Genomic DNA, 13,418 nt, shown 5'->3' with positions numbered 1-13,418 from the left:
GTGTTGCGATGTTGTGTGGGGGTTTGGGAGACCTGGTGGGATTCCCAGCCCAGGAAGAGAAAGGCTGCCCAGGCAGTGCAATGCAGAGCTCCACTGGGGTCCATGGCCCATCCTTTCTGTACCATTGGCTGGGATGCAACACAAGGACAGCAATGAATCCCAGGACAGCTCAGGCTGCAGCGATGTGAGTACACGCTGCCTGAAGCACAGACACTTGCTTTGTATGATCTATGAGATTTGTAACCTTCCAGGGACAGGGACATACCTGTAACATGCTGATATCTGGTGCCATGGTACAAAGGAGCATCAGCCTGGGATGCTGTGGGCACTCCTGGCACACAGTTAACAGGTACCCAGTTTCCCAGGTAGACTGGGGGTTGCAGAGGAGACTTTCTGTCATTGGGACATTGTGCCTCATTTACCCCCATACCAAGGTGCCTCACACTCAGACCTTTAGGAAACCCCTACCATGGGGGTGTTTGCAGGTGTGCTATGTGGTCCTATTGCTCATTCCTCCTCTCCTGCACACTTTGCTCTCACTCTGCACTGAACTCCTTGCTGTGAAACAAGCTGCCATCCATCCTCCCCTCAGTGCACCAGACTTCCTTGGCTTTAGCCCTTCACATTCAGCCTTTCCCATCCCTGATGACCAGTCAGAGTGGCCCAAAGACTGCCACCATCCTCTAAGGCAGACATGTCTAAGGCAACCTGCCTGGCCAAATCATTGAGATGTGTCCTGCTGCACTGGGCTGGGTCTGTCCCCAATCAAGACTCTCCTTGAGAAACAAGAGGTGATTTGCTTTATGTACATTAAACTCATCTCCATTCCTGTGCTCAGAATTATTGATTAGTCTGACAGCTGTACCCCTGCTGGTTTGCCATTTCATATCTGTGCACAAGAGAAAGGCACATTGATTTTGCTATTATCAAAATCCTCCTGTATTTGCACAGTCTTTTCTCTTCCTGCAATTTTCTAATTCCTTCTGGAAAACATGCTACACATTGTCAAGATCAAATTCCTGAGACATCTTGTTTAAATCAAGGGATTCTTAGCACCTTCTGTTTCTTTTGAATATCCATCTGTACAGAAATAACAAACCAGAGAGCTACTGGGGCAGAGGGAAGCACCAGCAAAGACCTCAGTCTATGGTCAGACTTGCTGCTATCATACCTTTTTGTGGTGTATTGTGATGAGGCGCTGTGAACAAGTTGCCCAAAGAAGTTGCAAAATACCTCTTAACAAAACATGTTATAGGGCATCCTAACACATTAGACTTTTGAGGTAACAAGATTAGTGTTTCTAACCCACTCACAAAGATATCAAATCAAACATAATCCCATTTACTTACCTCTAAACAGGTACATGTTCTTCCATTCTCTTCTCTCAAGCAGCACTATAACCTTCAGCCTGCTTCACTTAACCTCCTTTCACCTACTGGTCCTGTAAAACCAGTGTTTGTGTCAGGGTGACCTGTCTTCTCATTAAGGATCCACTCAGATCTGAGTCCCCCTTGCCACACAACCAGAAGAATTTATTTTGTGTCACCTCCTCACTCAAAGATTTTGTAACTTTATTATATTTTTTTAAGTGACATAATTTCCCAGGGGGGAATTGTGGGCAGGAGAATGCAGATGAAGCTGAGCTTCAGCTGGGCTTTCTCCTGCTCAGCAGCAGAGCCTTCCCTGCAGCCCCCCAGGCTCACAGGTGTGTGCTGGCTCAGCCAGCTGTGCACCCACAAACCCCAAACACCTTGCTTAACCTTTCCTAATAAGCATGTAATCAAATTAAGGCAGCAGCTCATTATATGTGGCTGTGTGTTTTCCTGCAGTGGCTCTCTGCTAACCCAAAATCTGGTTATTAACATGGAAACTCCTCCAATGTGGTGGGATACCAACATTATTCTATAGCATATCTGTAATATCAATATTCATATACTATTAAAAATTAATGCACATGTTTCTATTAATAATTAATAATACTGCAATATTAATAAAATTAAACCAAACGTAGGCACAGATCTCCTAAGTGGAGTGAATAAAGGAAAGTGTTTAAACCAGGCTCTCTCTTCACAAACTGGGAAAGGAGGCTTTTCCCCTCTACCAAGGTGGTTCCAGGACTGCACAATTTCTGTTCTCTTTTCTCATCTGATTTTTCCTGCCAAGAGAAATCCCCTTCCCTTCTTCCTAGGCAGGTAAGAAAGTTATTCCTGGCCTAGGATTATTGCCAAGGTGATCCTGGAGCAAACCAAGCAGCACAGGGGACTGCAGAAAAGTTTTCATGGCAGGGTTGGCTTGAGGCTGGCCACCTTTTCCATTGGTCATCTTGAGTCATTTGCTCTCCTCCTTAAGTCAAAACCTGGCTCCAGGGAAAAGCAGAGGGGCGTGCATGGCCATATACATTTTGAAATGCTTCTTGTGGCCACTGGTTTGCCTATTATCACTGTAAAGCAAAGGTAAAAGGTTCCCTCTCAGCCCCATCCACTGCAGAAAGAAATTAAAGGGACTTTGCATGTGCTTGAGTGAGGAAATCTCCCCTAGGATGGGAGAAAAGACAATTGATTAGGACAGACTTTAGGAAATAATTGGGATACAAAAGCTTAATCTTCCTTCCAAAATGATCTCTCAAATCAACTAACCTTCATTGTGAGTGTCAATTAATGAAAATTAAATTACTAAAAGGGGAATCGTAATAATTATTGCGAAGTGAACGTAGTGGGGATGTAGGACAGTGAGGTTTTGCCTTTGGCTCTCCTACGTCAGCAGAGAAGGTGTGGAGAAGCCCCTTGAGGACAAGTATGGAATAAGGTCTCTCTCAAAGCTTCACCTTTCAAATGCCCTGTCCAGGAGCATCTGCAGGACGTGAGAACTTCCACCTGCTCTAGATGGTGTGAACTTTGAACTCATGTAATTGGGGCTGTTCTCATTACCCAGATAAATGCTTAATCCCACAAGTTAATTGGCACAAATTACAACTACAAAGTTGCTCTGCTCTGGTCTGATGAACTCTCCTAGGAGTTCAGTTTGGCAGGTCTGAGACAGTCCTCAGATATAATTGTCCACTCATTTACAATGATATAAACCAGGGTTACTGCCTTCAGTGCAGTCACTGGTGATTTATGCCAGCAGGTGATGAGGAGCAGGGCTGGTGTTTTCTACTGTGGTTCATCTTTCATGCTTTGGTTAAAAAAAAAAATGGAGCAAGAGATGGGACACATCTATTTTTCTTCTTGATTTTCTCTTGAGTGTAAATTGAAGTCCATGGTATTAAGGTTATTTTATAGTGATAGACCTGGACAGAAAAGCAACCCCCAGACTCCCAGTGTGTCCTGCCTCTGCAAACTGGGACTGTGTGGGTGCACAGGGTGTTTGGGGAGTGGCAGTGGTAGGATCAGGTTTGGGGGTTGTTCTTAAGCCCAGGTTATGGAAATTTCTACAGCACTCATATGTCACTGCACTGGCATGGGAATGAGCTGGTCTTTCACCAGCACAGTCCAATACAGAGGCATTGGGGTGGGTGCCCTGGGGTTGGGCTCTCTTGAGCAATCTTGTCCCTCAAGACATTTATTTTTCTAACATGTGCAGGATTCACAAGGATCTGGCAAAACAACTAGTCCAGTTGTTCCTTGCTGTCTCCTCAGGGAGGTTGTGGGGCCCAGTGGAAGGTACCTGGTAAACTCACTGTGTTGTTTCTCCTCCTCTCCAAGTAATACAGGTCTTTGCCTTGATAAAAGTGTGCCAACTTCTCCAATCCCCCCCCTCCATCATCAGCAAAGCACTGATTGTGGAAAGATGAATGACTTCACTTTTCCAGTTCCAGCATATGTTTGCATGTCTGAGAGCAAGAAACGTGTGAATCTCACACAAACTATTGGAATTCCAGCTCTGGGGACTGACAAGTAAATATGAAGTCACACAGCATTTCATAGAAAACCCACAAATCTTATGTTTGCTGAGCTAAAGTTGATCCTTTGAGGCATGTGCCAAGAAAAACCTCTCATATTAGTTACACTGAGATTCCTCCACCGTCTAGGACTGCAGCTTGATTGAGGAGTTCATGCCTTGTAAAATCCAAGTTTCCCTAAAAGCAGCCAGAGGCACATAATCTTTTGCTAAGCTATCCATAAGGAGCTCTGCTAGCTTGGTGGATCGAGTATGGGATAACAGATTACACTGAATAAAAATGAAAAGCCACAATGACAAAATAATGTTATAATATTAAAATAAATCAAATAATATACTGCCATTATTCTGATACAGAATTTTTACACAGCAAATTTGATACATATACAAGAAGTCAGGCAGCCCATTACAATAAACTTCAGGGTTCCTTTTTTTTTAATATAAACTACATCTTAATACATAGTTTGAGATGATTGGGTAGTCTTACACCAATTCAAGTAGCAACAACTTCTCATCTTAGAATACTAAAATAACAAAATCTTTTGATGCTTTGAATATTGAAATGCTTTGGTTCCACCTGCCACTTTTAAAAAGTGTAAAAACTACATCTATTGGTTAAATCTTTTTTCCTAGAGACGCGCCTAACTTACAAATACAGTAATATAAATAAAGATACGAAATGCAATGTAAATACAATTTTTTGGCAATCCTCGTATGGTTCACACTGTGCACTTATTCAACTCTCAATTCAATTCAGGTATTCCAAGGTGTAAAAATGTGGCTAAAATTTTTCAAAACTGACAATAAACTTGGATGTTTTCATTCTGGGTTTAAGCTGGAACCATGAAGACCATGAAATGGTTCAGAAATGGTTAAGCCCCTGCTCTCAGACAGAAGTTTTGGTTTAGTAGATGTCATTTTGCCACCCCAAAATAAAAGCATCTGCCACTGCAATTCCCTCCTGAAAACCCTGGCCACAACAGCACAGCATCTCATCTCCTGTTGATGTTGGTGAGGCAGGAAAGTGTGGTGAAGGGTTTCCCCATGGCAAGTACCTTGTTCATCACAATAACGAGAAAATGAGAATAGTGAGTGGCTCGTTCTAGCCTGGAACAGCTCCTGCTAAAAGAAGACATCTTCTTTTCTGAAGTGCAGCATACATTTGAATTTGCTGGAGGAAGTCCGTCCGCAGGTGAGGCCCGGGAGGCACGGGCAGGTGTGGTGCATCCGCCGCCCCGAGAAGGGAACCTGGGCACAAAGAGCACAGACGTCAGGGACAGGGAGCACTGTGGCAGCGGTGCCTGGGGGGATGGATTCAGAGGAACAGTGGGAATACAGGGAATGCTGTCCCCCTCCCTCCTTCCACCGACGGAGATTCCCCACGAGCTGCGGCACGGGGGTGGAGAGCAGATGGCAAAGCCAACCCTGTCGTACATCCTGGTCAAGCCACAGCTAAGGGCAAAATGTTAACAGTCATGGTGCTGTGTAAATCTACATCTGTGACACATGTTCTCCATTTACTCCCGTTTCATAAAGGAGTCTGTTGTGAAATGACAGTGGCCTTCAGCATCAAATGTTGTGGTGTCACTGTGCAGGGGTTTCTGTTTGTTCCGATTCCTGCCTTGTCACATGGCACAGAGCAGGACCCAGGAACCTTGGGATCCCATGGTAGTCAGGCAGGAAGGGACCTCTGGAGGTCACCTCATCTGACCTCCCTTGGAGCAGGATCCTTTTCACCACAGGGCAGAGTTTTCTCATTTCATCCCACCCTCCCCCAACCACACTGCTGCAGGGAGCACATACGGACTGCATTAGACAAATTTAACTGTGCCATGACATGCACATGCACTGACACTCTTCAACAACTTGATCACAAGCTCTGCCTTTTACAGAAGCTGAGCAGGACAGCGCAGTGGGACGTGGCTGGGAACTGCAGTGCTGCCAGCTGGCAACACACACTGAGCATCGCCTGGGTGCAGTGAAGGAAGCACAGAGGTACAAAGGCACTGCCAGACAGGCAGGCAACCCTAATTCCCTCATTTCCAGTTTTCTAGGTGTTTTTAGCCCAGAATTTTAATATTCCAAGGTTGGTTTTTTGTTAGTGTGCAAATTTTCTCTTTAAGAAAGCCAAAGGGAGAAAGTCTCACACAGTCCCTGGTGCATCACACCAAGAACCAGCCTGACTGCAGTGACACCCTGCTGGGTGGGGGGGTGGGAGGGGAACTCACATCACCTGCAGTGTCCTGGGCCAGCACCAGACTCCTGGCCAGCATTGTCTGAAGAGCATCCTCAGCACAAGGGATGCCTTGGGTTCCCCAAACCACCCACCACAGCCCCTCTGCTTCAGCATGAGCAGGGAGGCCACCAACCACAGGTGCTGAGAACTCCCCATGGCAATCAAACCTATCAGGTGCCCATGCACAGCACTGCAGCAAAACCCACATCCTGAGCTCTCAGCCTTCCAACAGCTCAGGGGATTTATCCAAAACATTACAGTTGCTGCAAGGAAACGTTCCTTTCAGCGGGACTCCCACGCTGTGCAACCTCACCTGCCTAGTTCTGCCTCAGACCCTGCCTGGTCCTGCCTCAGAATGCCAGCTGGGACTGCTAATGGCATAAATCCATCGCCATCTAGTTGCTGAGAAGGAAACTAGAAGGTGGAACCCCAACTGCCAGCCATCTCCTCCAAGGCATCTCCAGGCTCCTCTGGAGGTCCCTGAGGTGCCATGGCCGTGCTGGTGCCTGCTTTTGACCTGTCCTGCATGCAAATGAAAGGTTTTGGTGATCAGGGCACCAGCTGCTTGCTCCCTATCCAAATATTTAGGGGGGAGGAACCATTGAACAAACACTCCATCCTTAAAAATACCTCATTTTGCATACTATGGTAAATCAATTTGCTTTGTGTTTGTCAGGAATAGCAGTGGGGTGAGGAATCTAAATCTAAAATTAACCTCATAAAGCTTACAAACATCAGTGCCTGACTAAGTCTGGAGTGGACAGGCATCTTTGATTGTAATTATGCAGGCAATCATCTTAAAATATATCACACAGAGTATAAATTATTGCCCAGTAGCAATAAGCTCATAAAAACCCCTAGAAGACAATTTCTCTTATCCTGACTCTTGGTAGTGTAAAGACCCCTTACAAGAAAAACCTGCTACATTACATGGTAAAAATGAACATATCACAGCAGAAAATTTAAAAATTTAACTGTAACAGAACAGAGCCTTGAACTTCTTAAAACTGAGAAAACAAGCCATAGATACTGAGATGAGAAATCAGGCATTGGATGAAACAGTGACAAAGGCAGATAACTAGCTGCATATTTATAATCTGGATTTATTGCCTTGATATCTTCATGTTGTGATGACTCTTGGGCCAAGCTCTTCCCTGAGGATGGCTCTGAAAAACACCAGGTTCTCAAACTGGTAATATCCCATTCAGTCTTTCATATTACTTCTAAATAAACTACTTTTTTTCATACTGCACATAATACACATAATTACACAGCCTTAAATAAACCTACTTGTTAAAATTATTACATTAATAATTCTGTGTATCATCTAATAATGTACTAATACGTAACTAATGTTATTTATATGTGTGTATATATGTATACATACATATATATTTGAAATTAATAGGTAGAATAGAAGAGAAGAGAGTCCATGGTGAACTTTCTCAAGTCCAAGTATGTGTGAACACCTTCCCAATGGCTTCTCAATGCACCAGGTGCCCCAATACTGGCTGGTGACATTTTTATGCTCGTGATAGGATCTTGTCCACTTCCACTGGGGGCAGTGACATCTGCTACGTTCCTGCTCACACGAGTAAGGATTGGCAGGGTTGGGCTTGGGAACCGCTAACGCTGTTTCAGATCACGTAACGGAACAAAACAGCAACAACAAACTAATAAGGAAACAATCTGGAAAGCATGTAGTGCTTTCATCCTCTGATTCTCTCCTGCATAATTCTGACAGTAATGTATTTCCTTACGTAGGTACCTTCAGCGCTGTTTCCACACAGATGCAGATGGCTGGGAATGGTAAGGAATGGGACGTCTCCCTGCCCGTTCACCACGCACGGTTTTTATGCAATGTGACGCAGGATATTCCTGCTCCTTTCTGCCCTGCCAGCTCCGGTCCCACAGCCCCCCTGGTGATGTACTCACTCGGTGACTCAAGGGGTGGCACTCCTCTCCCAAATTCCCCATCGGCGTGCACATCCGCAGGCTGCGGATCCACAGGCTGACCGCGCAGCACATCCCGCTGCCACACTGCTGGTCTCGGTCGCAGGCCTGGAGTTCAATACAGCATTAGGCAAATTAAATTAATAATAAATATATTCCAGAAATAGGACAGATCAGGTGCTCAGGAGCTGCCTCTGACACCCCACAAGTTACCGCGGCTCATTAAGGCTGAATAATAAGATCTAAGGCTGATTTACAATACTTGTACCTCCTACAGATCTGAATGTACAGGCTCCTGGAGTTGAGCCCAGGTTGTTTAAAGCCAGGACCACACATGGAGCTGCTCAGGGCCAAATCCAGGACTGCCAGTGATTTGTAGTCCCAAATTCTGAGCACTGATGGACCATGGCACATGCTGCTCCCTTTTCCAGATCGGCACCCAAGTGAGCTCAGGAAGGAGCAAGGACCAACCACACTAAATGGTCACCAAAACAGTCACCAAAACAGTCTATGGAGAAGCTAAGACAGGAAATCAACCATTAGTTTAATGACTTTTAAGTAACTACTCCTTCTAGTTTCTTATAATATCATAGGATTGAGAGCCCTTGCAAGGCTGCATGATAGTTTGTAAGAGAAGTCCAAGTGGAAGTAGCTAAAATAGAAGTTTAAATATGGATTCTGTGGTTGTTGTCTAGAATTACATGTAACTAAAAGAGGCCTTAAGAAAAAGTTTGCCTAAGTGTCCACATCCAAAAAATGCTGCTGTGGTTGCATTCTCCTCCAGGGGAGGGAAAAAATATTTTAGCCACTTACCCAATACAGCTTAGATAAGCACAAACCAAAATTCAAACTAGTGGGTATGTTTCAAAAACCACAAACCATGAAGAGCAATTGACACGTTAGGGTTTGAAAACAAGTTACTGCACATCTTTCAGCTACTTTTCAATCAAAAGCTTATCAGGCTTTTTATTATATGAATTTAATGCAAAAACCAGTCTCCTTTCTCTGATGGGAAATGCCCTTATTTAAAGGTTCTGATTACACCCCAAACATAAGCTTAATTAACTCACTGCTCTTGCTGTCTGACACCAGCAGTGATTGAGCAAAGGCACTGGTCAGCACTACGTAAACAGGCAGCTCATAAAAATGTACGTAAAAGATGATAACGGCTCTGGGGAAGACGCATATCAGAATAAACGTTCTCTAGAGGGACAAGCTTACAGATCTGACCTTGGGATTTACATGATAAATGCCTTTAGACTGTACTCTACTGGGTAAATATTGCACTGGTTTCACCAGCAAAAGCCAGATCAAAATATATATTTAGAGATCAGCCAGAAGCTTAGGAAGAAGCTGTTGCCTGAGGATAAAGTTATTAAATAGTGTGTGTAACCCAAACAGCTCCTAAACACACAGCTCTGTGCTGCAGGTGAGCCCAAACACCAGAGTATTTACTTGCAAGACTAATATGGCCATACAATTACCACTAGAGCCTGCCAGATAGATAATGTTCATTTTCTGACCTCTCTCTTACAAAATAAATAAATAAAAAAACACTCTAATGATCTAATTTCGCCCTAGTGAAAAAAGAAGAAAACACAGGTCCAGTGATTTTGGCTGCCCCCGGCACACTGGTGTCCACTGCTCAGCTGGAGTCACAGGCTTTGCTATTTCTCACCAATCAGTTCCTGGCTTCCTCTTTTTCTCAGTTGTGTAGCTCAAACCCCATCCATCTCCATGGGACCAGTCCTGGAGTGAAGCACCACTCAGTTGAAAACCACACCTGCATATGTCCTAGCAAGCAAGGGTCTCAATGTCCATGCTGAACAATTTCCTTCTAAAACTCACACCCATATATATTTACATCTGGCAGAGCTTTTCAGGCTCCCTTTCCAAAAATGTATGACAAGTTTTGAAAATATTCAACCCAAACACTCCTGCCCACACCTTATCTGCAATGTGTAATTCATACTGCTTACTCCTAATCTTCCCGGGACAACACACGAACACCCCATTTAAACAGAGTTTTGTGGAAAATCAGCTCAGGAATATTTCCCAGGTGAAATGCCAGATGCAAAGGCAACTGGAGTCAGCACATGAACCACCACTGAAGTGAGGAAAGTTTGAATCAAGTCCTTAAATTACAAAGGAAAAGCACCTTGCAAGCTCAGAGGATGGGGACGCAAACACCTACGTCAGTTCTCGTCTGAGATTTGTCCATTCATCAGAAGCCAAAAATGCATCAAAGTGATTTAAGAGGAAATGTTCTGCAATAGTTAATAAAGTAACATTTTTCTAGTTCTACTCTATTTTTGCTTTTTGAATATGCTTTGTCCTTGATCTATTATTCAGTGCCTCACAGTTACTTTATTTGATGGATCAATTATCTTTAAAGGTGTAGCCACAACTCTAATAAAAGATAAACTGCTCCTCCACTGCTGGGTATATTTCTATTTAAAAGGAACTTGAAATTATCAAATATTAAAAAATTCCTTCACATTGTCTGCTCTAAAAGATAATCAGTCCTGGTAACTGATCTGACTTCCAGAGAAATACCCATGAGCTGTTTCAGGGACTTCAGTGGTCTGGACAGGGAGTCTGGACAGCCACGGAGAAATCAGCCACTGCGAGTACAACTTCTGATGGTTACAAAAGATATGCAAACTCTCAAAGGAATTCAAGTACTGGGTTATTAATCCAAAGCAAACACTTACAAAGAAAAAAATCATTTTACTTAAGAGTGATGCAATGCTTTGGGTTAAATAACCTCTTTGGGAAAAAAATATTTTCACGACCAAAGTAAATCTCGAGCCTAAAAACAACAACAACAACAGAGATTCATTTGCAAGGGGTGGCTATCGAGGGGAAAAAGCAGCATAGTCATACTCAAAGAAACGAAAGGAAAAAAGCAGCATTTTGCCGAGATTGCAATCCTGCCCTGTATGTGGAGGGACTGGAGGAGCTGCAGGAACTCGAGTTGCATGCACAGTGAGCAGTGCAGTGCCCCCATCCAGACGCTCCCTGGACAAGTTTGGGGGTAGCTGGGGCTGGATGGAGGGTGACAAGAGACAGCTCCAGCTCTGGAAAAGCAGCTAGAATCTCTGCATGCTCCCAGACCAGCCTGGAGACAACCTCTCACTGAGTCCAGACATCCCTCACTCCAAAGTGACAGACCTCACACTGTGTCATCCCTCATCCCAGAGACCCACAAGTCCTGATATCACCCGCCCCAGAGAGACTGGTGTATCCTGGAATTCCTCACTCCAGAGAGACCCCCACGCTCTGATAACACTTAGTCCAGAGAGCTCCGCAGCTCCGGGCATCCCTCATCCCAGAGGGACACCATGTCCCGATATCACTTATCCCAGACGGCCCCCCAAGCCCTGGCATCTCTCATTGCCTGGCACATCTCTTCCTCCCACGTCCTGGCTATCACTTATCCCAGAGAGACCCGCAGCTACTGGCATCCCTCGCCCTTCGCGAGACCCCTCCGCCCTGACATCCCTGATGCCGGACAGACCCCCGAGTCCCGGCAGTGCTCACCCAGAAAGACCATCTCCGGGCATCCTCCTGGCAGAGCTTCCCCCTCTCTCCTGGCATCCCTCAGCCCGGGAAATCCCCTGCAGTCCCGCTATCACTCACCGCGCACAGACCCCGGGTCCCGTCCCCGCTGCCGTGGCGGAGCCCTCCCTCCCCCGCAGCCCCGGCCCGCCCCAGCCCTCCCGGTGCCGGTGCCGGTCCCGTCGGTGCCGTCGGTGCCGAGCGGCGACGCTCACCCCGGTGATGACGGCGCCGTGCCCCGCGGCCACGAGCAGCACCAGCACCAGCAGCGGCAGCGGCAGCAGCGGCGGGAGGTTCCGCATGGTGCGGTGCCGGCCCGGCGCTCCCCGCGGGCGCGGTGCGGCGCAGCGGAGCCGGGCGCGGCGGCCGCCCCGGCGTTATAAAGCCCGGCCGTGAGTCACCCCCGCCCGGCAGCGCCGCGGCCCGCCAGCACACACCGCGCCCAGGTGCGGGGAGAGGGGGAGCACCGGCGGAGGGCAGCCCACGGCGGGGGGGACACATCCCACAGTATGTCTGCAGGACATCCCACAGCCTGTTGGGGACGTCCCAGGGCTGGCAGCGGGGACATCTCACAGCAAGTCGGGGGGAACATCCCAGGGTTGGCCGGGAGACATCCCACAGCACGTTGCAGACATCCCAAAGAGGGTCTGGGGGAACATTCCAAGGCTGGAGGAGGACATCCTACAGCATTTTGGGGATGCGTTCCGGGGGCATTCCACAGCAAGTGTGATGGGACAACCCAAGGCTGGCTACGAGACATCCCGCAGCAGGTCTGGGGGAACATTCTAGGGCTGCAGGGAAATGTCCCACAGCATTTTGGGGACATCTCAGGGCTGGCCTGGGGACATCCCACAGCAGGTCTGGAGGTTCATTCCAGGGCTGACTGGGGGACATTCTGTGGCAGATATGGGGGATGTCCCACATCAGGTCTGGAGCTGACATCCCACAGCAGGTCTAGGGGTTCATCCCAGGGCTTGCTGGAGACATCCCACAGCAGGTTGTGTGCTGCACACAGCAAGTCTGGAGGGGATTCTGCCGCAGGGTGGGGGATTCCAAAGCCTGCAGGGGGATGCCAAAGCCTGCTACCCACAGCCACTGGAGCCAGCCTGGACTGGTGCTCACATCCCCTCTGCTTGTGCGTCTCAAGCTCCCTAGCCTGCAGCAGCCCCAGATGCAGACCCGATGCTGCCCTTGCTCCTCTCTGTGAACAGAAACCAGCTGCAGCCCCAAAATGACCTTTACTGAGCCCTGGCAGAGCTGGGTATGGCTGTGGAGGGACACACAGGCTGCACCTTGCTTTGTCTGGGGCAGAGCTTCATCAAAACAAATGTACCCCACAGTCCTGGTAAGAATTGAATCAATCCCAGATCCTGCTGGAAGCCCAGAGCCCCTCTGAGCTCCTGTTCTCCTGTGTTTCTCCCTCTCATGCCATAGGCAGCCCCTGCCTGTGCCTGAGCCCTCCTGACTCCCACAACACTCAGGGGCATGGGAGGAAAACAGCTCTCTCCTTCAGCAGGGCTGCTCCTCCCAAAGATCGAGGGGTAAGATGATGGGCAGCGGGGAGCAGGGACCCCCATTTCAGAGAAGTGCACCACTAGCTCCTTCCAGCAGGAATGCCAGGCCATGGCCTGATGGTTTTGGTGAGCTCCTCATTCTAGATGTATACTGCTTAAATTTAGCATAAGCCAACATTTAACCACTGATGTTGGTACCTTTGGTCACCTGAGGAGGGAGGACATCAGAGCCCAGTGTAATAAGTAAAACACGC

The 13,418-nt window shown here is 47.1% G+C and overlaps 1 protein-coding gene across 1 annotated transcript; it reads right to left on the bottom strand.

Moving 5' to 3' along the window:
- Positions 1-4,274: 4,274 nt before the first annotated feature.
- On the bottom strand, positions 4,275-11,952 carry PROK2 (prokineticin 2). Its single transcript, XM_051788725.1, has 3 exons — positions 11,866-11,952; positions 8,072-8,197; positions 4,275-5,148 (listed from the first exon to the last, which is right to left on the bottom strand). The coding sequence occupies exons 1-3, from the start codon at positions 11,950-11,952 to the stop codon at positions 5,023-5,025; spliced, it is 339 nt and encodes a 112-aa protein (XP_051644685.1). The 3' UTR covers positions 4,275-5,022.
- Positions 11,953-13,418: the final 1,466 nt, after the last annotated feature.

This window comes from Manacus candei, unplaced genomic scaffold (assembly GCF_025592945.1).
Source record: "Manacus candei isolate 608988 ecotype Guabito, Panama unplaced genomic scaffold, ASM2559294v1 h1tg000025l, whole genome shotgun sequence".
Taxonomy (NCBI): Eukaryota; Metazoa; Chordata; class Aves; order Passeriformes; family Pipridae; genus Manacus; species Manacus candei.
Note: the sequence above shows the minus strand (reverse complement) of the source record. Positions and strands in the feature narration are given on the sequence as shown.

What these genes read in the sequence shown, in the direction of transcription:
- PROK2 (XM_051788725.1), bottom strand. Translation starts at nt 11,952, where the DNA reads ATGCGGAACCTCCCGCCGCTGCTGCCGCTGCCGCTGCTGGTGCTGGTG. An exon ending in ACGGCGCCGTCATCACCGGG is followed by an intron (nt 8,198 to 11,865) that starts GTGAGCGTCGCC and finishes ATTGAACTCCAG; the next exon opens with GCCTGCGACCGAGACCAGCA. An exon ending in GCCACCCCTTGAGTCACCGA is followed by an intron (nt 5,149 to 8,071) that starts GTGAGTACATCA and finishes CTTTGTGCCCAG; the next exon opens with GTTCCCTTCTCGGGGCGGCG.